The sequence below is a fragment of the Leuresthes tenuis genome, unplaced genomic scaffold (genome assembly GCF_036924035.1).
Source record: "Leuresthes tenuis unplaced genomic scaffold, fLeuTen1.0.hap1 SCAF_24, whole genome shotgun sequence".
In the NCBI taxonomy this organism is placed as follows: Eukaryota; Metazoa; Chordata; class Actinopteri; order Atheriniformes; family Atherinopsidae; genus Leuresthes; species Leuresthes tenuis.
The window spans coordinates 8,298,848-8,323,356 of NW_027325378.1; the positions used below are offsets into that span (position 1 = coordinate 8,298,848).

Here is a 24,509-nt window from a genome sequence, read left to right on the forward strand (position 1 = left end):
TGTGGAATCACTAATAAACTCTTAGAAACACAAATTTATGAATTAATGCTGCAACACTCGTGGCGCGTCGGTAAAGACGACTAAACTCTGTACAGGTGAGATTAACCAAAGAAGAAAACAAGAAAAAGTTTCAGAACATGGAGGTTTATTAGAAACATTTTCACGAGGCTGGAAAATATACATTCTTTAATTAGAAACCTAAATGGTGATTAAACTTTCTGATTTTACCTTTTTTTTTCTACACGATTTGTACACACAAACTTTAAATTCGAACAGATTGATGATCGTTAATCTGTTTAAATCTAAAATAGTTCAATCAAACTGCGTGAAAAGAGATTAAAGTAAAAAATGTGAGCAGCAACAGGTTAATGGGACATCACATCAGACACAGGCGGGAGGAAGTAAACAGTAAATAAAAGTTTAAGAATGAGCTCTTAAGTTTTCACATTTATCAAGTTCATGACTTGTTCTCAAACACGTGAAAACGACACCGGAGCGCCGACTTCTTCACAGTTTGAGACATCCACGCTGTGCTGAGCGAACACACTTCAGAGGAAATACTTCCCTTCATAAGATGGGTTCATTTCATTCGTGTTCTTCAGTCCACGTCCAAACTGGAGACTTCTTCAGGGTCCAGTCACCAGTTAGGTCCTACAGAGAGTAAAGAAAAGGAGAAGAAGCAGAAACGTGAGCTCAGAGATGTTCAGGTCCGAGTACAACGAATGGAGCGGAACAGACTGATTCGTGTGAAGAGAGAGAAAGGAGACGAGAGGATGGGAAAGGGAAGCTACCCAGCAGTCTTTAGACTCATCTGCTGGGATTCGACACCTTCAAACCGCCTCCTTCCAGGATTTCTTTGCCTCCTACACTGTTTTCCTACTGATCCAGGCTCACACCTTCGTTCTGCTGCGTTAGCTGAATAAAGGTTCACTTTACTGATGAGGAAACGGACTGAACTGCCATCAGAGCCACACAGCTGGTTCTTCATGTTGCTGCTTGTAAAAGTTTGGTTGCATTCACAGCAGCTCCCGTCTTTCCAACATCTCTGTTGCTCCTCTGTAGGGATTCAGTTATTTCATACCTATCAGTCTTCTCTGAGCTCTCTCCAGCAGTAAAAGCCAGTCTGAGGTTTATTTCTGTCCCGTCCTCGTAAACCTCATCACTTTTTCCTCATTTCTTCCAGTAGTGTTGTCTGGTGTCTCTCTGCAGTTTTTCTTCTTCGTCAAACTGTATTCATCATGGCGCCACTGTTTTTGTTGCTGTGCCAGCCGGAAACTAAACCTGTCAACAGCGCTTCAACAGAACTCGGGCTTTACAGGCAGGTTCCAAAGGCCGGTGTGCTTCAAAACAAGTCAGAGGCACTTAGCTTTAAGGTTCACAGACTTTTCTGGAGCGCAGGAGGGTGTGAATCCTCCGGTTAAAAACATCAACGGAGCGTTCAAAGACCGGACCGACAGGAAACACGGGAGCAGTAGATTTACTTTTAACAGATTTTTACTTTAAACATCATATCAAGCTGACAGAAACTGAGACACTTGTTTTCAACTTTGTCAAACAGCTCTCGTCTGCTTTTTTCAAAGAAGAGAAAAAGACTTAAATAAATGTGTAAAATAATAATTTCAGTTAAATCATACACTCCTGAACAAAATCTTAAGACTTACAAGTATTTGTATTTCGTGCTTGTGGATCGTAATCAGGTTGGAAGTAGAGCTTCAGAATGTGAAAACAGCCTCCTGGAAACACCAAACATGCCTAAACGAATTTCTGAAGTGATCAACAAGAACAGCGAGACACTCACTTCTGAGTCCTTTTTTGACACTTTTAGTTGTGTTTTGGGGTTCTTCTGGGCATGGTTTAAACTTTTGACCAGCTGATGAGCAGCCTGTTTGAGTTTAAATGTAGTTTTCAATAAATTGCAACTCATCTTTTGTCTCTTGCTCCTGCTTTGCTCACACTTCGAAGCTCTGCTTACAGCCTGGTTACGATCCACTAACACGAAGTGCAAAGACTTGTGATTTTCCCCCGGTCAGGACTACATGTTGGGAATATTCGGAGCTGGTTACCTGCCGGATTGTTGTGCATGTTGTGTCTCCGATTAGCAAAGCGATTGTTCCTGCGCTGAGGGCCAATGTTCAGTCTGTCTGAGGCTCCTATCCTCGGTCCCTTAAGGAGAAACAAACTTCAGGGTCACTTTCCCTTCCTTCATGTTGTATTCAGCAGATGTTTCATACAACTGAAAGGTTTCCAACAGGACAAACTCCTCTGAACTCGACTCTGTAACACTTACAATGTCGCCTTTTCGTCTCCTGTTTTGCACTCCTGACCAAAATCCTTCATGGTTCACTGGAGACATTCTATCGGACTCACTGGTGAAGGAAAAGCACAATTTAAATTTTCAGGTAACCGTACACATGACAATGACCTTTTTCAGAGTGGAGGAGCGAGATCAGTCATACCTGACTTGCCCCGGAGGCCGCTGGGATATGCTGCCTCCTGCTATCGTAACTCTGACGCCTTCCAGTTTCTGCTGCCGCCTCCTCTCCAGGTCGTGCCTCAGGTCCCCCGGGCCTCGTAACGGCTGCTTGCTCAAACCCTGACACAATCGGCACGATTAGGAACACAGCCACTACCGTGGGTAACCAACAGTCCCGAGCATCAATGATTCGTCCCACCTGTATGGGTCCGAGTCTTGCAAAGAGTGGCTCGTCATCAAGTAACGAGTCCAAATTTAAACTGAAGCCTCTGCAGGAGAGAAAAGAGGGAAAGTGTTTCAGTGTCTTACAACTATTAGAACAACTTTGATTGCCAAAGAAACCAATAGAAAGCCAGCCCGCCACCGTGCGCCGAACCTGTTTGAGCTGAACCTCTGGTTCAACGTCAGCTCCTCCGGCTCTTCCTCAGAGACGCCTGCTTTTTGTGGAGCTGAGAAACGCTCGTTCAGGGTGACTCCATCACCTCTGAAATACTGCTCTGTAAACGCAGAAAAGAGACGCCTGAAGAAGCCATTCGCCAACATGACAAAAGGCCCATTTGTTTTTATTTTCAGTTTCAGCCTCGATATCGTTTCATTTATTAAGGTTTCCATTTTTCTTTGGGTGATTGTTTTCAGCAATGTTCATTTGTTTGGGATTAAATTAGGATATTTCATGTTTATTCTGGTTGTTAGGTTCTTATATCGCGTCTGATCTTTTTTGGTGATGGTTCATGTACTTATGAGTGTTTGCAGGTTGTATCTCGGTTAGCTTATTTGTCCCAGAGGGGAAATTCTTTTTTCACAGATCTGTCAAGTCACAAAGACATTTAGAAAATATCACAAATACACATTGATAAGATTTTACATATGACACTTGTGGTATGTTTTCCTTTTTTGTGTTTTTAAAGAATGTAATGCCTTTAAGGTTCTGTTCTGGGAGGTTTGGAGTGGAGAGTCCTTTTATTGATCCATTTCTTTAGTTTTCTCAGATCACCGATTAGTGATTTCAGGGGGATATGTGGGAGTGAGCGATGTCTTTCACTGCTCACGCCACACGTTGTTCAGGCTGCCCTGGAAGAGTAAAGGTCAGGATGCTCTCTGCCAAGATAACAGGAGAAGATGTTTGTGGGAAAACTCACAGAACCGAACAGAACAGCCAACAGGGTTTACCTGCCAAAGATTTGAAAAGAATCAAACTTGAAGCTACCGGGAACCCTTTATCCTCCAGTGCTGTCATGTTCCAGCGCCGCAACCTACCTGGAGTGCCCAGAAGTGCAAGGTGTTCAGTGCTCAGAGACACGGCCAAGGTAAGGAGGCTCCGAAACCGACCACCACAGAACAACACGCATAAGTAGAAACAGCAAGACTGGGCCAAAAAAATATCTGAAGACAGATCTGATGAGACAAGAATGACCAGAGGGACGGGTCCGTGGCTGGATCAGTAGCAGGTAAAGAGCTCCACTTCGAATCAAACACCAGCAAGGTGGAGGGGGGGTACTGGTATGGACTTCGGGATGAAGATTGGACTCAAAATCAACTCCCAAACTTGCTGCCAGTTTTTAGAAAACACTTTCCTCAAAGCAGTGGTACAGGAAAACATCGAGGCATACATCGCATCTATGCCAGTAAAGTAAGGCCTTAAAGATGGAAGAATAATGACAGGACCCCCCCCCCTTCCTCGCCTGAACTCGTGGACCCGTCCTAAACGGGAGATTTACGCTGAAAGTAAACGGGACGCCTCTCTGAACAGCGTCCAGGAGGCAAACAGCTGAACAGACTCCATGAATGGAAGCTTTCTGACTGCTTTTAAAAATAAGGGTTTCTGGCATTTTAAATTGCATTTATTTGCAAATGCTGAGTTATAATTCTCACTTTACAGATGAAAATAAACAAGTTTGAAGGGAAAATTTCAGTTAAGTTGCATAATAATTCTCCCTCAGAAAGCTAAATGCTCACTTTCACATTCTTAAATATTCAGGTTTGAGGTTTATTAACATTTTGGATTGACCTAGAGCTCCATGGTGCTGACCTTTGACGAGGTGCACCAGTGTGATGATTTCCTGGGCAAAGGTCCCAGTGTGCATGGCGGTCTCCTGGTACGTCCCAGAGTGCTCCAGCATGGGCAGGAAGTCCAGACGCTGGCGACCCACGTTGACCAGGTCGAAAGAGAGTTGCCTGTCTGTGGAGTAACAAAGCGAGCTGCAGAGGAGGAAGCAGAGGAGGAAGTTTAATACAGACAGCCTAAAGGAAGCTTCTGGTAATCTCACGGGTATCAAAGCCCTGCAAGCAATCAATGGCACACTATGAATAAATTTACAAGTTAAATGTTTGAAAACACAGGCCTTAAGAGTGATGTTGCATTCAAAGTGACCTGAACTAAGAGGAAACATTTGCAATACCAGTCAGCTCCCTCTTTACAAGAACAAAACTTTCAATTTCAGCCTTTAAATGCACAGTTATGTTATGACGAGTTAGACACCCAGACCATAGCTCAAACTAATTAACATTTCTTTCCATTTAAACTATCCACTGTAGAATATAGAGAAAATAGTCAAAAGTCTCTAAATCCAACAGGATTTCTTTTTAAAGGTATTTTCCTTCTACATCACATCAAAGCAGAAGATAAAAGAACATTTACCTTACCCAACAAACTTACCTTTGATGAGCTCCACAGATGACATTTACAACAACTACATCTTTTATATAAACCGAAAGGGGGGGATGTTTACGTAAAACTACACAGATTCACACCATGTCAGAACTTTTAAAGACATTTAAAAAGCCTCTAAGTGGTAGCCAGAGATGACAGACGGGTGAGTTAAAGACTGGGTGAAAGTTCACAGTTCTTTTCTTTGTTTCATCGATTAAAAATGAAAGAAATGGTGACTTTGGACCCAGCAGACATATCTGACCGTTGTTGTCCAGTCGATGCCTCCGGTCATGACTCATCACTCCAGTGGAAGACTTTCCCCCTCCCTGTGATGACTGATCCCTCTGAGAGAAGAAAGTGTCTTATAGTACTGATGAGAAACGATGTGTTCATGACTCCTCTTTTGGCTTTTCCACTTATTAGTGTTTGTCAAACTCTTCTGTGGAATTTAATGTATCCATTCCAGAGTAAAGCTGATATTTGCTGTATGTCACAGACTTGCTCTTAAATGGCAGAGACCAACACTTGATGGCCTCTCTTCTCCATTTCCCGCCATTCTTCAGGGCTGTCATTTTTCATCCTCTTGGCTTTCACACCTCTTCTTGACAACAATAAAACGGCTCCAATTTCCCACTTTCTTTTGCAGGCATTGGATCTCCATGATTTGGCTTTAATATCTTCTTCCCACGGAAGTGGTGAAACTTACTCTCATGACTTTCCTTCATCCTTTGAGGGCACCGCTGAGGCGAAACTTCCTCAGTGTATCGTCATGAATGTTCATGCTCACACCTTTCATTTCCTCTTTAAACATCACGTATGACTTCATGTTTTTCTGTGAGGCTGACGTCTGTAAGTTACACCGGAGGTTGAAAGGTTTTTTTTTTTCCATTTCCAGCATTTTCAGGAAGATCCAATTCATCACTAAAGACGTTGCTTTTCACCCCAACGGGGTGCACTGGAAAAAAACCGAGACTCCTTAGTTTCTTCTGTTTGCACTTGGATACATCTCGGGCTTCACACTTTGGCTGGCTTTGACTCCTCGGGTAGCAGATAAGTCTTCTGAAGGCCACATGCATAAATACCCATCCACACAAAATGGGGAAGCCATGCCTGTCAAGATGTTTTGATCCTGGATGGTCTCCGCCTCCTCCCAATCGGGTCCATAACTTGTTGACATCTTCAGGTGTGTTGGGGTAGACTTGGAGCCCAAAGCCAAAGTCCAAAACCTGCTCTCGCCTTCCTGGGAACGTCTGTTAAAATAATCCCAACATTTTCTGCTCGTTCTCAGGGCCCAAGTTTCTTCCTTTAATGAACACTTCATCTCCTTAGTATAGACGTTAAGCTGCTCATCAAGCTTGCACCTCTGAGTTTCCATGTTTTCACAGAGCAGCGCTCATCTCTGCCAGAATCATTCAACACAGGAGTGGCGAATGAGCGTTTCCTCTTTCAGTTGAAACAATATCAGATCTCTCTTTTTCCTGCTTCAATGACAGCAATGGAGGTCACTTCAAATGTCGAAGAAAACCACAAATGGAGGAGTACTTGGCATCAAAATGTAATGAAATTCATCTCAGTCACATGAGGACAGTTAAGATTTTCAGTCGAAGCAGCTCCAACGAAAGAGTGGTGACAAAGCAGCAGGTGGTGTTCATGATGAGGCTCCTTTCATCGTCGCTGCGCTGTGCTTCTGGTCTGTTCAATGTGCTCCTAAGCGTATCTTCGGGACTGTGCCCAGCTCCTTTTCCCTCTTCAGCAGGATCTCTGGTACTAAATCTTCTGTGATCCTTCTGAAAATCTCAAGCACTTGATGACCAGTTGAAGTTGTATCTGCTTCTGTGTGTTGTTGCTGGCTTTTGGTTAAATCCTGCCAGAACATTATCTTCCATCTACCTTTACCAATAGATACAATAAAAACAGATTTGAGGGGGATTCTTATGGTATTCTTCTGTCAGACATCCAGTGTAGAGTATAGGGTACGTTTATACGTTTCTACCATCAATCGGAAGAGAAAAAGATTCAGACTTGATTTATGTCCACATACCATTCTTTCCATTTCTTCAGTGGATTTTATTTCAACTTCAGTCATTCAAAAGTCGTGTTCTGAAACTTTTCTTCCATTTGTGTAGAATGAAACGCATCCGTTACTAAATTTCATAACTGAAAACTTTGTTTCCAGTTTCTCTGTTTTCCTAAAAGGGCGAAGAAGGCTCCTGAACATCAACTCGGCCATATTCCTAATAAGTTCCCAAAGGTCAAATTGACAGACATCTTCATAAGCGTGACTTTTTCCAGGGTTAGTAGCTTGGGGAGCAGCAACATTTTTTCCTGATGTTCAACAAGTTACTCAGTGAATGCAACTTGTGTTAAGCATCCTGATGGCTCAATGCAACAGCCCCATGAACTGCCTGTGTCGGCAGTTTTCTTAGATTATCCACAAGGGAACGCGTCCATCTGGAGTAAATTCAGCCAAATCCACCATCAGCAGACATCAAACTGCTTCTCTTCATCTCGGTGTCAGTCTTCACCCTCCATATGAATGCAACATTCTGTTTCGTTTGTTTTTCTTTGAGTTTAGAAAAAGAAAATGTGAACTTTCACCCCTCACCTATGTTATATTCCTAGAAAAAGTACTGTACCTGTTTTGGTTTACGGGTCGACTCATGTCCACTTTGATGGTTAGTGTTTCCTCTGTCACAACCGCCATGTTATTAGCTTTCTGATCACTCCATCCATGTTCCTTCTGATGAGGAAATTTAGGGGCCAAGTCATTCCTCTGTGGGCGTCGGTCCAAACTCCTCGGCCTGCCGTGTTCCCACCATTCAACTCTGTCTTTTTCTGCCCATTTAGGCTGCTCCTTAATCGGATCCCCAAAATCTTCCCTGAAGGATTGGTATCCTGGTCTCTGCTCTTCATGAGGAAGACCATGGTATCCTTTGGTTGGTTCCTTCTTGGGATGGCCAGTCCTTCCACCTTGACCTTGACTGTACCTCCTCGGACCACCTCTCCCTCTGTGGTTCATGACATCATCTCTATTACCATATCTCACTGCGTTTGGTGCGTCCCGCAGCATATGGCCCCTCGCTGTTTCACAGTAGTCGGCGTCTCCCAAATTATCTTGAGAATGGCAATCTCGTGCGTCTTCCCGGTCATCTAACCTGCTGTCTGATGTCCGGATTGAGCGAGGACTTCCTCGTCGATCAAAATCAGGCTCGTGACGTCTGCGATCCTCAAACTTTTCCCACCGCGGCAGTTCTCTGCTGTTCACGCTGCCGTGATCATGTTCTATGACAACTGGGCCCGAGTGCCGAATGTGTCCTCGGGGGAAGTTCCCCCGAGAGTTTCCTCTAAACCCACCTCCAGGTGAGAAACCCTTTTCCCCAAAGTTCTCCTCTTCCCTGTACCTGTGATGGCATAAGAGGAGGTGACATGGTTCAACAAAGCTACATGGAACCATCACATCTGAGCTTAAATTCAAACTTGAAATGACTTGAGACCACAGTAATGATCTTTTTAAACTGCCATGCGCAACTAGAGGATGTTTAACAAAAGGCATGCAAAATTTTCAAATCTTCAGGAGTTTACAGGAAACTACAAGCCATGCAACAGCTGCTACACTACTGTAAATGAGGCATGAAAACTAACAGCCTGCTCTATGAAAAACATGAAACGCGAGAATCCTCTGTATTCTTCATTTTCCAGATAGTGCTGCAAAGCATTTTGCTTAAAATTTACCCAAGATGATCGGCGTCATCCATTTCTCTTCTCGGCCTTTTAAAAGGAGGGGCTCTCTCATGGTGTGGGTTTTCCCTTTGTCTAGCTCTATTAGGACCTTGCGTTGTCCACTTTCCTCTTTCTCTGTCACCAGCTCTCTGGTCACCTGACCTGGGGCTAAAGTCTCTGAATCTCCCCTGACCTTTGCCCTGCTCCTCTCTCCACCAGCTTGTTCCTGTCTCTCTCTGTTGGTGGTCTAAGTGAGACCTGGAAGTGGGCAATAACTCTTCCCTTTTTATCCGCAGTGGAGACTTGGACAAAGTTTCCTTGCTTTCAAACTTCTGAAAGTGTTCTCTGAACCCTCCTCTGCGTCTCTCTGTATCAAACCCTCCATCATCCAGTGGGGTGAGCCTCTGGTTTTCAAATCGTATCCCATCATGATGGGGCGATAACCTCCTGTGGTAAAATTCTTCCTTGTCTGGATGATGCTGTCGCCCATATTGGTGGTTATCTGGGAAAGGAGAGGATCTTCTTTGTCCTTCTGGGTACATGTCCTCCCTGAAAGAGTCTACAAGTTCTTCAGGTCCCTCTCTGAAGCGATGGCGTCTGTCCCATGGAGTCCCATCCAGTTCTGCAAGAACTTTGTGAGGATCAAAGTCGGGTTCTTCCCATGGGAATCTCCTGAGAAAATAAACATTGGGAGCAAAAAAAACCCCGAACATATGTCACTTGTAATGCAAGACTTAAATGACAAATATCAAAACACATGACAGTAAATAATGAGTACATTACCCACCTCATGAGAGGCACAGTGACTTAAAATTAAATAAATGCAATGGATGTACCTGTAACGTGGTGATCCAGACCTTGGTCTTGACATCTGCCAACTTTAAAGGAACAAAGAATTTAATGTAACAAGAGAAAATATAACACAACAGGGAGAAGAGCGAACCAAAGGTCAGGAAACCTAAACAATCTGTGCTACACTCACAACTTGAAACTGAATTTACAATGTAATATCGAGCTAATCAAACAGAAATAAGCGTAATAAACCTTCACTAGTTGGAAGCCAATGGCAGTTCTTTATCCCACCACCTGTTCAGTAAGTTTAAGCGTTTAGAAACATTTTCAGCAGCCAGTTGGAAAACTAAACATTATAAACACTGGAAGATAATTTAATTTACCGGTAAATATGTCTATTTTCCAAGTAAGACTTCAATAGCATTGATTTTAGAGGGAAAAACCTGAAAAGGGAGAGTTTAGTTTTCTGTCAAATACAAATCTAGAATATTTCAACAATCATCTCAACTCTGTTGACTATTTAACAATAATCTTTACTAATAATGACAGTTAGTAAAATTATGTGTTATTGTGATATTAGATCAGTAATATTCATTTTAGAAGAAGGCAGCAAATATTTGAGAGTTGGGGGCTCTCAAATTATGGTTTTCGTAGAATAATTTGGGGTATTCTACGTTTATGAAGAGCGGTGTGCTCTATATCAAACGATTAATCTAGGAAAATGAGTGACTGATTAGTAATCGAATCAGGTTTTAGTTGCAGTCCTTGTTACTCCCTCTGTATAAATTAATATCGGAGTATTTGAGCTTCTTTTCAGTAGCTTAACGTTGAAAGGACACTAACTGCAAACCTCAGCACATCCTATGCGTATGATTAGCAAACAGGTTTACTAAAACTGAGCCTCCGCCACCCTACAATAATGGTGTCTACATTACATGGAGATGTAGCCAACAATACGCACTTGAATATATCCCAAACACTAACCCACGATGTCCATGCACATAAGCTAATCAAAAGCTAGCTAACGCTAATAAACGGCTAGCAGTTCTCTTACCTTTGACCACAACGCGCGTCGAGCAGCCGCGACTAACGCTGTAAAAGCGAAAAACCACGCTAAAAAGACAATTAACCGTTTATAAATTAATCACACACCCCCCTCTTTTACCAGATACAACCTAAATTCAGCTAAAAGTGATGAGTTTTCCAGTAAACACCGCAGGAAAATGGCTGTTCATCCGCCCGTTTCGTCCAGCGAGGTCAACGAACTGGACCCAAGCAGGAAGTAGCACTGCACTTCCGTCTAAGTTTTTCAAAATAAGGTTTGTTGAGTGGTGCCATTAAACTGCTCCAAAAATTCCAAAAAGATTATTGATGAAATATATACAAATGTTACGTGTAAAAGGCATATTCCATCCCTTTTCTCTTTATATTTTCCAAGCAATCTTTTAAAATGGTTTTGAGCAATAGTTCTCGAGGCTTTCAAAAATTTTCTCTGGACATTGGCTGCTTTTTCACTAATTTTCAGTCAGTCCTTGTACCTGACCGATGTCAGAGGAATTGTATTAATTTTTTTAAATTCGTCAACCCATTTAACACAGGCCTTATGAATATATCGAGCATAAAACAGCTACCTAACTCAAACAATGAAATAATGTGTAGCCTTGTAACAGAAAATTTTGCAAAATATATTTTAAATATTATCTTTGGGCACTTTGCTACTAGCAGCTTGTTGCAAAGACACATCAAGTCACCATTTCTTCAGTTGATCCATCTACCGTTGGCCGAAGCCTCCTCATGTGTGTTTATCAGAGCTATGACATATTTTATTTTAAAGGTTGAAAATTCATCAGGATGTTTTTTGTTTTGCTGTCAGTTGTTTGAACTTTGCTTGGTTAAAGCAAAAGATTTAACATGTCACACATAATATATAAAAGGTGGCTGCATCAAGACCTACACATATGTAATATTAGGAATGTGAAACATCATATAAAAGTGTGTTTTTCATTGTTATCCCTTTATTGATCCAACTCACTCAACCAAATGGTTTGATGTAGTTTATTGTTCTTTTCAGCAAGTATCCATGCACCACATCTACAATGATATATTCCACCAAGCTGCAGTGTCACAGAGTTTAAGTAATATAAGGATAAACACTATGTCCTTTATGTTTACTTCATATACAGGGAACCCAGAAGACCCTCTAGTTTCAGCAGAATCTGGAGAATGACGAGCAAATGTGGAGAGGAAGGATTTGACTGGAGCGTAATGAGGTCCACAGCAGTGTCGGTAAATGCTTTCTTCCCCCAGCATGGCAGCGACGTGGCAGCGACGTGGAACAGCAGAGCCCCTTTTCCATAAAAGAAGACATTTTTCAAGAACACTCTGTGGGAATATACCATACACCATCCACACCACTCTCTTTCTCTGTGTTCTGCTTGTTTTAAAAGCTATTGAAAGGGGAGAATTACATTCCTCCACCAACACAATACTCTCCGATTTCAGGAATATTTTCCAGAGTTTTGGTTGGTGGTTGGTCAAACTTCTTATAGGTGGATGGCTTTTGTTAGGTGTAAATATATTCTCTTAGTGGATCTAAAGTCATGGCTAGAGAACCTGGGCCTCCTGGCTGCTTGAGGGTTTGTGTTCTCAGGGCAAAGACTGGTCAAACCATGCTTTCACATAAATAGCCACATTTATACTATCGGGCAAAAAGCGGGCGGGCAAGTGTACATCAGGGCTTGTAGCAACTCCACTGTGATTTTCAAGGCTTAAACAAGACTTAATCAGGGATCCCTCGTGGCTAGAAGTCAGGGTTTTATGCCCTAGGGCCGGAAAAGGTTGGGTTTATCTGGGGTTTACAGGTTGTTTAAGTTCAGCAACTCATTAAATAATTTATTTTTGTGACCACCAAGTTTGAAAAACGCTACAGGCCTCTAAACTTCCCAATTCCCACAGTGGCGTCCAAAAGAAGAATTTCCACTGTTACGACATCATGGATCTTGTGTTAACAGAACAGACTACTTTTTAGTTATGGAACATACAGGCTGCATGATGTTCACAAGTCTATTGTAGGCAGGTTATAGGGCCAGGTTTTAGTACCCTAAAGGTTAAATACAAAAGGGTTTTTGACTCTGAGTTTCAAGACTCAACGACAGCTCCACCACGGCGTGGTCTGATAGTGTAAATGTGACTTTTGTGATGTTCCCCTCACTGATCTCCCTAATCTTTCGTGGCTGGAAAGCAAAGAAAAAAGCTAAAAAAAACTATCTAATAACACGTGGCTCTTGTTTCTGTGGTTCCTCTTCATGGAAATGGGCCCCTAAACAGTGAAAAGTGCTCGTGCTGGAGGGTGAAGCCCAGAAACTTGGTAGAGGGAGAGAACCTGACTGCACAGAGGTTTAAGGCGTCAGAGGTGATGAGCTGCGAGGTGAGCGCTGTTGAACAAAATGGTCTGTGTTGAAACGATGAGGTACGTTGTAGTCGGGCGTGGAAATGTAAGCATCCTCAGAGCAGTGAAACATACAACTAGTGTAAGTGCACACTATAAACTGCAGCTTGTGTGGTTACAGTCGGTGCCAAACAAATCCACATCACACTGTGTCAACCTGCAGATAAAAAAAACAAGACATTTAGCATAATTTTTTCCCCCCTTTTCCCCTTCGAGGCGATATTTGAACCCTGTCGTGGATCACTGCAAGTCCACAAATGTCCACCGATGGAGTGACAAGCAGCAGAGAAACCAAAGCTATAGGCTACGTGTTACGGGTTAACAGCAGGCCGATAATATCATTCACTGATGGTTTCCCCAGCGTCATGAAATCTGTTTTACACTAGTGAGAGAGGCTGTGAGCAGTACAGACGCTCAGCGGTGGGATAAACACACAGGAACCATCAGAAACACTGACAGAAGGAGAGAAACTCCCACACTGTTCAAGTACACAGCTACAACCACAGCCTATAAAACTAGCTAGTCCTCACTGAAGATGCTACACAGGGTTCACACAACAGCCTCAGTCTAACAGCTCTCCTCCGGATTAACGGCTACACAGCTGCTTCTCGTCCCAGCGATGACTCCACCATCCAGTCGGATCTATTTACAAAGTGTTCAAAAGCAGGGGTGAGAGATTAAAGCAGAGGGCACTTGGGAGATGTGTTGTTGCGGTGCAGATGGGCAACATTGGCTTCATCATGAGCTGTCGTGAGGACATGCACAGATTAATGGAGGAACATAAAGCTCATGAAAAGATGCAGCCCAGTGTCTGGTATCTTTAATGTGAGGATGTGGAATATGTACAAGAGCTCAACTTCAAGTTTTATAGCATGATTAAGGTGTGGTTCTCTGTTAGGTTTAGGATGAATAAACCTGACACGACTTTAAATTTACAGTAATTTTACAATTCAGAAGGTGGATTTTGTGAGAATGTTCATTCCAACTATCTCTGTAACACACCTCAAAAATGCCCATCTGCACTGCCTCAAAACATGGCCAAAAGCCTCACAGTTCTGCATGTGTGGTAATACAGATCAGAGATAAGGTGCTGAGCAGTTGTTTCTTGTTGAAATGATTGTTGTTGCTGTTGTAAATGGAGGCGAAGGTCTCTTGCTCTGTTTCTCCTGGCTCCTGCTTTTATCTTCCAGCTCCTAAAAAAGCACCTAAGAGAGAAAACAAACACAAAAAGGGAAATAGTTAGAAATGCACATTTAAGCTATTGCTTTTCTACACGGGGACTTGCTAGAAAGTATTTATCCACTGTAATACTGGAAGTAAAGTAGAGTACATCCTCCACCACTGAGGATACCACTGGATGAAACTAGATCATATAGCTGCTGTAACGAGTGGTGCTATGGAACAATGAATAAAAGAGTGTGCGTCTCCACCTGGCTACTGGACGTCCAGTTTGCTCGGGCCAATGCTGGGGATAAGCTGGGATGTTTCAGAGGCGGCGCTGTAAGCTTGGATCAGGAGGTTCTTGTTGAGGTCTCCGACCCCGCTGCCGGCCTGCAGTTTCGGGTACGGGGGTGTCTCCGCACCCTGCCGCTGTTCTCGTCCCGGCGCATCCAGCTCCATCAGGTGCTCCAGGGAACAGACGTCGGGTCCTTCGGTGACCGGTGAAAACTCCTGAGCGCTCGCCTGCTCGTCCCTGGACACAGGACTGATGGAGACAGATGGAGAGCTTACAGGAACAACGATGACAGAGACACAATGTTTGATTTATTAGTAATTTGAAAGATGCTGCTTCGGTTTTAAAATACACTTAATACTTAAATGCCTCATTGTGACATGCATGTTGCCTCTATGGAACAGCCACCATCTGTGTTTACATTACAAATCCAGTGTTAACTGCCTCTGATCAGCAGGGACTCTTATAATCAATTAATTGTCTAACTCATTTCTTCTTTCAAACTAAAGTTTTTTTTCAGTGGTGTTTAAATCTGATTGAAATGATTGTGTTTACATGGAGTCTAAATAAAGAGATGCCACACATTGTGCTCTTATGTGCTGCACAGCATTTAATCAGAATTAAACTCTTTTGACATGTGAAAAGTCGGCTTGCTGGCTTATATGTGGAAGATATAGCACAGGAAAAATAAGAAAATTTGTTTTTCCAATTTTATTCCCAAACAGGAGAACAAAGGGAGCCTGAGGTGAAAACTCCAGGAGAGAGTTGTCCTCCCTGGATTTACCAATCAGGACTGTGAAAATACGTCTTGAAGATGTTCAACGATCTTTAATCTTTCTAATGTTTCCAATAAAGCTGTCAGTCGTGCAGCTGTTCAGTTTGCTGGTTTATAAACCTTTAAAATTCAACATGTCACCTAACACCGAAGTGGTTTAAGCACATGCTAAACAAAACACACTTATTCCAACCAGAAAGGAGCTAAACTCAGTCTACACATGGTACACATGGTAACCTTCAGATTGATCAGATCAGTCTGATCTGATTGAGGCGTTTACTTTAGGCTTTTTTATACTGACTGAACCATGAATCGGATTAAAAGTGACTCACGTAATCGCAGCCAGTTTAAAGAATCAGAAACTATTCCTAACTGGCAAGCAGAGCTAAAAGCTACTCAGAAGATGGTCACAAGAAGAGGGAATTTTCCTCTTCTAAAACAACTCAAACCTCAATCTGAGCAAAAGCTACAAATAGAATTCCCACGTCAGACAGTTAATTACTTTTTCTCAACCAAAGAACATCCACTTTGCTCAGTGGTTTAGGGTCACAATGGACTAACAACTTGCATAATTACAAACTTTATGAAAGCAAGAAATTTGCTCCTCTCATGTTGCATCAGCTCACCTGTTAGGAAACCTTCGTATTCCCCAAACTGAGAGCGCTCTGACTGATAAGTTCCTCACAAAACCCCACTTTAAAAAAACAAAAAAGGATTGTTTTGGACTATTGATCAGATAAAGAAGAATTTCACACGATCGTCTTATGTTTTAGGATCATTCATCTGTAATTTTCTCAAGAGTTTCTGACCGAAAAACAGATTAAGAAGTCCATAACCAAAACATTTAAATGAAGTCATCCATGGCAATAAATAGTTCATCTTTTTTTTCCTTTATTTGAGATGAAAAGTATTCACATTTTCCACGATGTGGAACGCTACATCACAACATCAGAGTGTTCACTCACGTTCTTTTCATGCATTTACCTGACATCCATGGACTGGACTCCATCGGAAAGCTCGTCCACACAGCTCTTGTGCTCCAGAGGACCCAGCGTGATGACAGGGGGTACAGTAGGAGTCGGAGCGTCGTCCTCAGAGGGCACGGCAGCCTCAGCTTTCACCTCACAGGCTGCAAACACACCAGAGACAGTTTTCTCAGTGAAGGTTTTTGTTCAGAATTACAGCAAACAGATGTTTACATCTGCATCAAACAAGTAAGGCTGTCCTCGTGTCCCTTTACACTGTACACTCACCACATTATAGTTACAGTTTGAGTAAAAGGAAGTTAAAAATATGGGACAGAAAAACCTTTTTTGCAACAGAAAGCTGTTTTCTGCAGTTCAGACAATAACCCATGAGCAAACGTATTATTCTAAGCTAGTTAAAGGTTGGTTTTGGAGCATAGAGTCTAATACTGCAGGGGTTAGCATAGTTTACATCCTCTGGGGCCACTTGTGCTAATAAAACAGTCATCATGTCGGCCAGTTCGGGTCAGGAAGTTCAACAAACGCCGCAGTACAGCTGGTGTTACCCCACTTTAACCACCGGGGGGCAGCGTTCCCCTGCCTGTCAACACTGCTGAGTCACACTGCAGCTGAGATCTGATAGCATCCAGTTTTCCAGAAGGTAATAAAGATGATGGAGGAACTGAGACAAGCCCTTTAAAAATGTTTCATATGCAAATAAAAGATGTGAAAGAAGCCGTGGGAGCTGTGGGAAGATCAGAATTGAAAGGGTTTAAACTGTGCTGGTACAGTTAATGAAGTCACTGGGGAGATGAGAGTGTGAGTTTGACTTTATCCAAGAGTGTATCTGTGTATGTGTTTGTGTTAAAGGATGGGTGGTTATTTAACATTTACCTGAGGTGGCAGATGGAGCCTCCACTTCACTCTTCCTTGTCCTCTTCATAATCTCCTCAATTCTCTGTACAACAAGTAAAACACACATCGAACAAAGACCAGACCAGAGTGTCACAAATAAACAAATATCCTCATTAAATAAATTAATAAAACTTTTGGAATTAGTATTTCTGTTCATGACAGCCAGGTAAAACATCTTTGCAGATGCAGATCAGCTGCTATGGTTAAAACCCTGTCAGTTCCTTAGAGAAATGTTAAAATGAAACGTGGTGTTTAACAGATGAAGCAGGTGGAAATCTTTGGTACCTTCCTTCTCTGCTGCCTCTCCTGGTCCTCCTGGATGTGCAGCAGCTCCCTCTCCTGCCTCTTCCTATCTGCCTCTCTCTGGGCTCGCAGGAAGGCCTCTTCCCTCTGAAAAACAGCCGGGAACACCCAGTCATTTAATTTCCCCCTCTCACACCCGATTACTAAAAGTAGTTTAAAAGAAGATGTAAATCAATTGTAGTTTCTTCCTCCTTGTAACATGTTTAGTTGGCTGCTGTCAGTTCTATTTTTGGTTCTTTTTTACTAATAATAACATTGTCAATGATAAATCAGTACAGGTCTGTATAAAAGTCACTAAACTACCAACTTCCTCTTCTTTTCATGAGTATTTCAGATACTTTACTGTTTTTAACTTCTTACAACATGATGAGATTTGATGTTCAATAATGTTCAAATAACTTACATGCCAGCCCAAATTTAAGGTTTCATAAAAGATAGAATCATCCTCCTGACATTCGAAAATTAGCTTTCAATGCTTTTTTCACAGCCACTCAGCTGTGTCAAACTGTGTTATCTTTGGTGTTTTTCATAGATGAAACTAAAGACATGGGAACAAATGATGTTTCTTTGTGACAGGCTGCTGGTAACAAAGTGCCTAAAGATACAATTTAAAACTGTTTCTTTGCTATGTTGTCTGTTATGTGTCGACACAACACTGGTTCATCCCTTGAGTTAGGAGCCTTTTTTCTGCTGGAATGCTTCATAGGTCAGAGTTAAGCTTAACAAAGAAAAAACATATTCCTCTGAAAATGGTCAGGTGCAAGAACTGGACTGAAAATTAGCTAAAAAGCAGCCAAAGTCCAAAGAAAAACTCTGAAAGACCCTCAGAAAGCCTGGAGAACTATTGATCAAGACCACTTAAAAGATTCTAAAAAAGATCAGGACTTTTGGACAGAACTGTAAGCAGCCAATATATTAAAAAGAAAACACTATAAAAAGATAGAGAATGAGACATTTGGGGAGACTGACCTCTTTGTCCAGTTGATCCTGCATGTCCTTCCATCTCTGCTCCTTCTGTCGTCTCTCCTCCTCCTCTCTGCTCCTCCTCTCCTCCTCCCTCCTCACTCTCTCCTCCTCGGCCTGCTGTGCTGCTCTCTCCTGTTGCTCTCTGGCCTCCTGCTGCCTCCTCTGCTCCTCTTCAGCCCTCAGCCTGAAAGAAACCCACGGTCTGAGCTGCACAGGGCTTTACAGACAGTAAAGCAACAGCCCCTGATATCTGTAGTTTATACACAGACTTTTGACTTTTTTCCCCCCGTTTTTGTTCATCAGATATCTTTATTTATCATGTTACAGACACGTCCTAAACTCAGACAGCTATGGTGTGATTTTATATCCATGTTCATGCAGTTAGAATAACTGGAAACCATAGTGTTCTCTCCGGGATCCAAGGTGCATTTACTTTTGCTTTTGTGCATGGATTTATTCACAATATCGTGATGAACACACGTTTCAGTCTAAGATTCTATAGTTTCTGTAACTCTGCATGTAACCAGGTCTCATCTCATTGATCTAAACAAGTGGAAATACTGGAGTAGCTGTATGTATGATAACACTCACCTCTCCTCCTCCTGCCGTTGTCTCTCTTCTTGCTCCTTTTGTATTCGGGCCAGACGGCGTCTCTCTGCCAGGAGCCTGGACGCCTCCTCAGCGTCCGTCGTCCCACCGACACTCCTGCCTGTGGGGGTGCCCGGAGACTCTGCATGGGTGGATAAAGGGGGTGGAGAGGGACAGAGATGACTGGGTGAGGAGGTGGAGGTGAGGTACAAATTTTGTAGAAACCTTTTTGGTGTTCTTAGAAAAACTGGACAGAACAACTCAGTTTCACTCATCCTCAACCTCTCCTGTTGTCCTGGTTTTAGTCAAATATAAACTTTTACATCATGCAGGATGAACACATGCATTACATTAATGGAGTAGATGTGCTCTGAATTCAGAGGTGTGTGATTTCATCTGTAGAACATCATGAATAACCCAAATATGCGCATGAAATGATTCATTTCATGATTACAGTTGTGTATCTATCATTAAAGAAGACATTTTTTAATAAAGACAGAAAATGATACATTTGCAGCCCATCGAACTTTTATTTAACATTAAACATTAAGATCAGTTTTGAACACTCTGGTTTACCTGCTGTCATCTCTCTGCTGGTGGATTTGGGGATCTTCTTCTCTGAGGTCTCAGATTTGGTGGACTTCCTCTCCAGGGTGCTGTGACCTTTGAGCTCAGCGTGGCCCCGGTCGTCGGTGCTGGGCGTAGAGGCTCTCTGTCGGAGCGGGGAGGGGGGGAACTGTCCAGGGGAGCAGGGAGACTGGGCCCGGCTCCTGTTGGATCTCACTCTGAAAAAGAGAAAACAGCCACATCATTTGACCTGTTCTTTATAAACCAGAAGAGAGGTTTGTGTGTGTGTGTGTGTGTGTGTGTGTGTGTGTGTGTGTGTGGATGGATTCGTGTACCTTTTTGGTGTGGCGGGGCCCTTGCTGTTGGCCCTGAAGGAAGAACTTCGGACCGGTGTGTTTGGTGTCTCCCCCTGTGAGTAAGATTTATAAGTTAGAATAAAAAAAAATAAAAAAATTAAATAATCAAGTATAAGATTAAACATCTGATAATAAAAACATCTGCATATGTGAAGACATGTTATGAAATTTTTAAACATGAGTATAACCACACTCAGTTCATCCCTGAGAAGCTCGACATAAAGGTGAAACTTTTTTTTAGTTAAACTGATTTCTTTCCGGTCCAGATGTTCATAAGGTATCGATTCAGGGAAGAGCAGGATCACAGTTCAACAGATAACACCTGTAAACACCTGTCAGTTTAAAGGGTTGTGATGGAAACGTGATGCAGCACTTTAACTGAGCTCTTTCCCACAGAAGTTTCTTCATACAACGCATCCAGTTTTGTAAACCGCTCAAACTAGTTAGTGGGGAAGGAACTCTAACTTGGTCGTTTGTCTTTTAACACAGTTAAAAGTCAAACGACCAAGTTTATCAAAATCTAAAACAAAAAGCCCCCAGTGTATCATTTAAAGTGGACTATTCAAGCAAATTAACGTCTATAATTCACACTTAGGCCTCAGTTCAACCATATATACTCAGAACATTTACACTCCAGGTTTTTTTTAATAGAACTAAATAGATTAAAACTGCAGATTTCAGAAGGAAGTGCAGTTATGCTGAGCTGTCCATGTATCGTTTGTGTTTAAAACACTACTGGACACCTATAATTCTTTATTATTGGACTGTCCTACAAATTCTCTGAAAAGCCTCCAGCTGATCCAAAATGCTGCAGCCAGAGTTCTGATGAGAACTAACAGCAGAGATCATATTTCTCCAGTTTTAGCTTCTCTTCATTGGCTCCCTGTTAAATTCTGAAGAGAATCTAAAATTCTTCTCCTCACAAAAAATAGTTGGATATTTTCCCAACAGAGCACTTTGCTCTTAGACTGCAGGTTTACTTGTGGATCCCATAGTTTCTAAAAGAATGGGAGGCAGAGCCTTCAGTTATCAGGCCCCTCTCTGTGGAACCAGCTGCCAGTTTGGGTTCAGGAAGCAGGCACCCTTCTAACTTTAATATTTTCCTTTTTGATAAAGCTTATAGTTAGGGATGGCTCAGGTGACTCTGAAACATCCAATAGTTAAGCTGCTATAGGCCTAGACTGTGGGGGGACCTCCCATGATGCACCTCTCCTCCCTCTGCTCTCTACTCTCCATGTACATATAACATTATTGTCGTCATTAACTTGTGTTTGTCTTTCTCAGCAGGTATCCTTGGCCTGGTGTTATGGTGCTTGTCCCCTCTTTCCTGTCCTCCCAACCCCCAGCTGGTTGATGGACACCCTTCTTGGTTCTGGTTCTGATGGAGGTTTTGTTTTTTTCTTTCCACAGTCGCCTCGTGCACGCTCAGGATGGGAGATTGGATCAGAGAAAAGATTCAAAGCAATCCGTTGGTTTCCTGAACAAGAGCCTTTTTTGAATTGGTTCTGTAGGAATTTGACTAATTTGGAATTTAATTAATTGGATTGCAATGAATTGGACTGTATCTTTGTGGTTCTTCTCTTGTTATTAAAATAGACATGAATGCCTGAGTCTGAACAGTGAGTTTACAAAGAGTATCGGCTTTTCCTGAGGTACACCATAAAGATCGACCGTGAGAGGAGAGAAAAGAAGTCTGAAATAAAGAAATTAAGCTGCACTCTGTAAGTAAAACCAGGACCATCCTATGGGTGGTCAGGGGCAGAACCCTCCTAAAGTCTCTTACAGCAATTACAGCATAAAGAATTAGATTAAAAAGATAGATCAGAAAAGAAACAATACTGACAACAACAACGCCGCTTTAGGAAAGAAGCAGTCAGACAGTTCTGTGGTGGGAGAATATTCAGCTATGGGTGCAGACAGATGTGGAGGTGTGAGCACGTCTATGTGTCGTTATCTACGTATTCAAACAGAAAAAACACGACGCTTGCAAACGTGACCTTTTAGTTGTGATCATCTCATTAATAATGAAGAGGCTGTTGTGTGTGAGGGTGCGTTTGTGCGTGGGAGAGCTGACCGTGGGTGTTTTGGCCTTGGACGCATCTTCAGGGAGTCCAGCGGTGCTTCTGCGGTTGGAGGAACTCCTTTGCAGTTTGTGGTTGTTGGAGAAAGCTGTTCGATGGGACACAAAAGACACTGACGGGTCACAGACCGACACACGTACAAAAAAACAAACAGAACCAGGGAAAATTATTAAAAAGACATATTATTACTGCCAACCTAAAATCTTTAACTTAAAATGAGCATTTTCATGCACAGCAGGTCCAATGACAGGAGTCAAACAGAAACCAATGTTTTGAATCACATCATTTCAAAAATAAGCTCACACAAATCACACAAAAACAAGACACTGAACTCATGTTAGTAGTGATTAGATGCCAGAGAATAATCGGTCAAAGTAAACCTTGGCGTACAACTCTAAACCACCTTCCATTTCTACTGTTTTCTCAAGGCTAAAATCCCAGAGAGAAGCAGCATTTGGTTATATTTGCCCTGGGTTTTGTCTCTTAGGTTTTGTGGATTCTGTTATATCTGCCTCCCATTGTTTGTTGAAGCTTTAAGCAGGACTTATAGTCTGCCCGAGCTGCTTGTTGGGTGGTGAAATAGTGTAATAAACCCTCTGAAATGTGACAATCCAATATTCTCTGGCCAGTTATGACGAGGTGAACAAAGAGCGAGGCATTACACCTCCTTCTCTGACTCTCTGTATGTCTGTTACTCAGCTACTCTATTTCTGATAAGACTGTATACTAACTAAAGCTAAATATTAGTATCTAATCAGATATTTTGAGTCTTGATCTTGAATCAACCTCAGCTGCAGCCACTTCCTCATTAGTTCCCCTCAGTATTTATACTTCTTTGTTAAGGCCTCTCTTTGTCAGATCCTTCTGGACGAGTCTCTGTTTTTTGCCTTATGGGTTGTTTGGTGTTAAGTTTCTCTTTTATTTTCTCGGTTTAGTTTGTGGCTTTTGGTTTTCTGTTGTCTGTCTGCTCCACTTTCTGCTGATTCTCCTATTATTAAAAGACAGAAACTCATCTTTCTCTGAATTAATTCAGCAAACTGCAAATTAATCTATCTCCATTGATGTTTCTATTTACTTCTTTTAAGTAAATCCATTTCCAAAACCACCGTTAAAATACACAGTTACGGTTTATCTGAATTTACTTGTCAGGGATGAAAAATCCATTCACTTTCTATCCAATTCAGGGTGAGAGGCATGGGTGTAAAATAAGTATCTTAAACTTAAAACTGCCCTGTAAAATAAAGATCTGCATTAAACTTTTACTTAACATTTCCTAAAAGAAGACACATGGATCACATCTCAGTGAAAACAATGAAGGACAGAGCTCAATGAGCTGCTCTTCTTGGGTTTGGCATAATTTTGGTAGATTACCACGAAACACCCAAGTGAATTGTATAGAAGCTGTGGATCCTTTTTAGTGATCAGTTAAAGCCCTAAAAACAATCTCTGGTAATCAATATTACATATTTAGAGGATTTTTCCATTAAATAAATCCCTTTATGCATTAAAATGGCTGAGATGAAATTCAGGTCCTGATGTTAGCGCCTTAAGCTGCGTATCACTTGTTGTACGTTCTGTACCGTCTGTTCTCAGAAAACATTTGTTCATATCTGATCCGAATGTCTCACCTCGTTCTGGTGAGTGGAGAGCAGCTGAAGAGTTGGAAAGCTGTTTGTTGATTGGCTGATCCATCGCGGGTGGAGACAGGAAGTCAACTAACAGGAAAAAGATTTAAAGTTAGTCATGAACAAAAACGTGACAGAATGAGATACAGACTCCTGGTGCTGCTGTACTGATGACGTAAAATATGTTAAAAGTCCCAAAACAAACAGCAATCAAACCACAAACAGAAAAAACTCCTGCTGAGCGATGAGCCGTGCAGGTCGCTGCATGAATTAACCTCTGTGATGTCAGACACACTGCTTCATCGTGAAATGGAGGATGATGATACAAAAGCAGTCACTGCAGCCCTACGAAACTGAGAGGTACAAGTTTCAGACAGCACCTGAAGGTATCGTGATAACACCCAGAGAGAAGAGAAAAGAAGCCCGATCTCCAGAAAGTCAAGATTTAGACATTCAGTTTGTTTTCATGCAAACTCTGATAGATAGATAGATAGATAGATAGATAGATAGATAGATAGATAGATAGATAGATAGATAGATAGATAGATAGATAGATAGATAGATAGATAGATAGATAGATAGATAGATAGATAGATAGATAGATAGATAGATAGATAGATAGATAGATAGATAGATAGATAGATAGATAGATAGATAGATAGATAGATAGATAGATAGATAGATAGATAGATGAACGCGTTACTCTCAGGTTCACTATGACACAGTATCATAATATGTCATACGTCATAATATAATTAAGTTTGCTTTTTTATTATTGAATTATATGTTGATACTCTGTGCCAAAAACAGTTTTAATTCTTTTTTCTGCTTT

General features: G+C 41.9%; 2 protein-coding genes across 7 annotated transcripts in view; both read right to left on the reverse strand.

Annotated features, from left to right (window-relative positions):
* Positions 1–137: 137 nt before the first annotated feature.
* Positions 138–10,916, reverse strand: LOC140284216 (uncharacterized). The gene is made up of 11 exons (XM_072378026.1): positions 10,690–10,916; positions 9,680–9,721; positions 8,856–9,515; positions 7,760–8,524; positions 4,503–4,672; positions 2,850–2,970; positions 2,673–2,742; positions 2,457–2,593; positions 2,288–2,366; positions 2,064–2,163; positions 138–651 (listed from the first exon to the last, which is right to left on the reverse strand). The coding sequence occupies exons 2-11, from the start codon at positions 9,712–9,714 to the stop codon at positions 638–640; spliced, it is 2,151 nt and encodes a 716-aa protein (XP_072234127.1). The 5' UTR covers positions 9,715–9,721; positions 10,690–10,916; the 3' UTR covers positions 138–637.
* A 760-nt stretch (positions 10,917–11,676) lies between these two features.
* map7d2b (MAP7 domain containing 2b) overlaps positions 11,677–24,509 on the reverse strand; it is a 30,611-nt gene continuing 17,778 nt past the window's right edge. For 3 of the 6 annotated variants that reach the window (XM_072378513.1, XM_072378509.1, XM_072378512.1), the window contains 11 exons: positions 23,681–23,767; positions 22,046–22,164; positions 19,951–20,024; positions 19,625–19,833; positions 19,052–19,190; positions 18,464–18,644; positions 17,477–17,581; positions 17,171–17,234; positions 16,296–16,440; positions 14,514–14,809; positions 11,677–14,288 (listed from right to left, as the gene is read on the reverse strand). In XM_072378513.1, coding sequence (XP_072234614.1) covers positions 14,518–14,809; positions 16,296–16,440; positions 17,171–17,234; positions 17,477–17,581; positions 18,464–18,644; positions 19,052–19,190; positions 19,625–19,833; positions 19,951–20,024; positions 22,046–22,164; positions 23,681–23,767 — 1,415 coding nt within the window. In that variant the 3' untranslated portion in view covers positions 11,677–14,288; positions 14,514–14,517. The remainder of the gene's footprint in view (positions 14,289–14,513; positions 14,810–16,295; positions 16,441–17,170; positions 17,235–17,476; positions 17,582–18,463; positions 18,645–19,051; positions 19,191–19,624; positions 19,834–19,950; positions 20,025–22,045; positions 22,165–23,680; positions 23,768–24,509) is intronic. The other 3 variants (XM_072378514.1, XM_072378510.1, XM_072378511.1) reach the window with 2 other exon arrangements.

Coding starts and splice junctions, on each gene's coding strand:
- LOC140284216 (XM_072378026.1), bottom strand. CDS start 9,714: ATGTCAAGACCAAGGTCTGGATCACCACGTTACAG. Junction 2,743..2,849: donor CAGAGGTTCAGCTCAAACAG/GTTCGGCGCACG, acceptor TCTCTCCTGCAG/AGGCTTCAGTTTAAATTTGG. Junction 2,594..2,672: donor CAAGACTCGGACCCATACAG/GTGGGACGAATC, acceptor CGATTGTGTCAG/GGTTTGAGCAAGCAGCCGTT.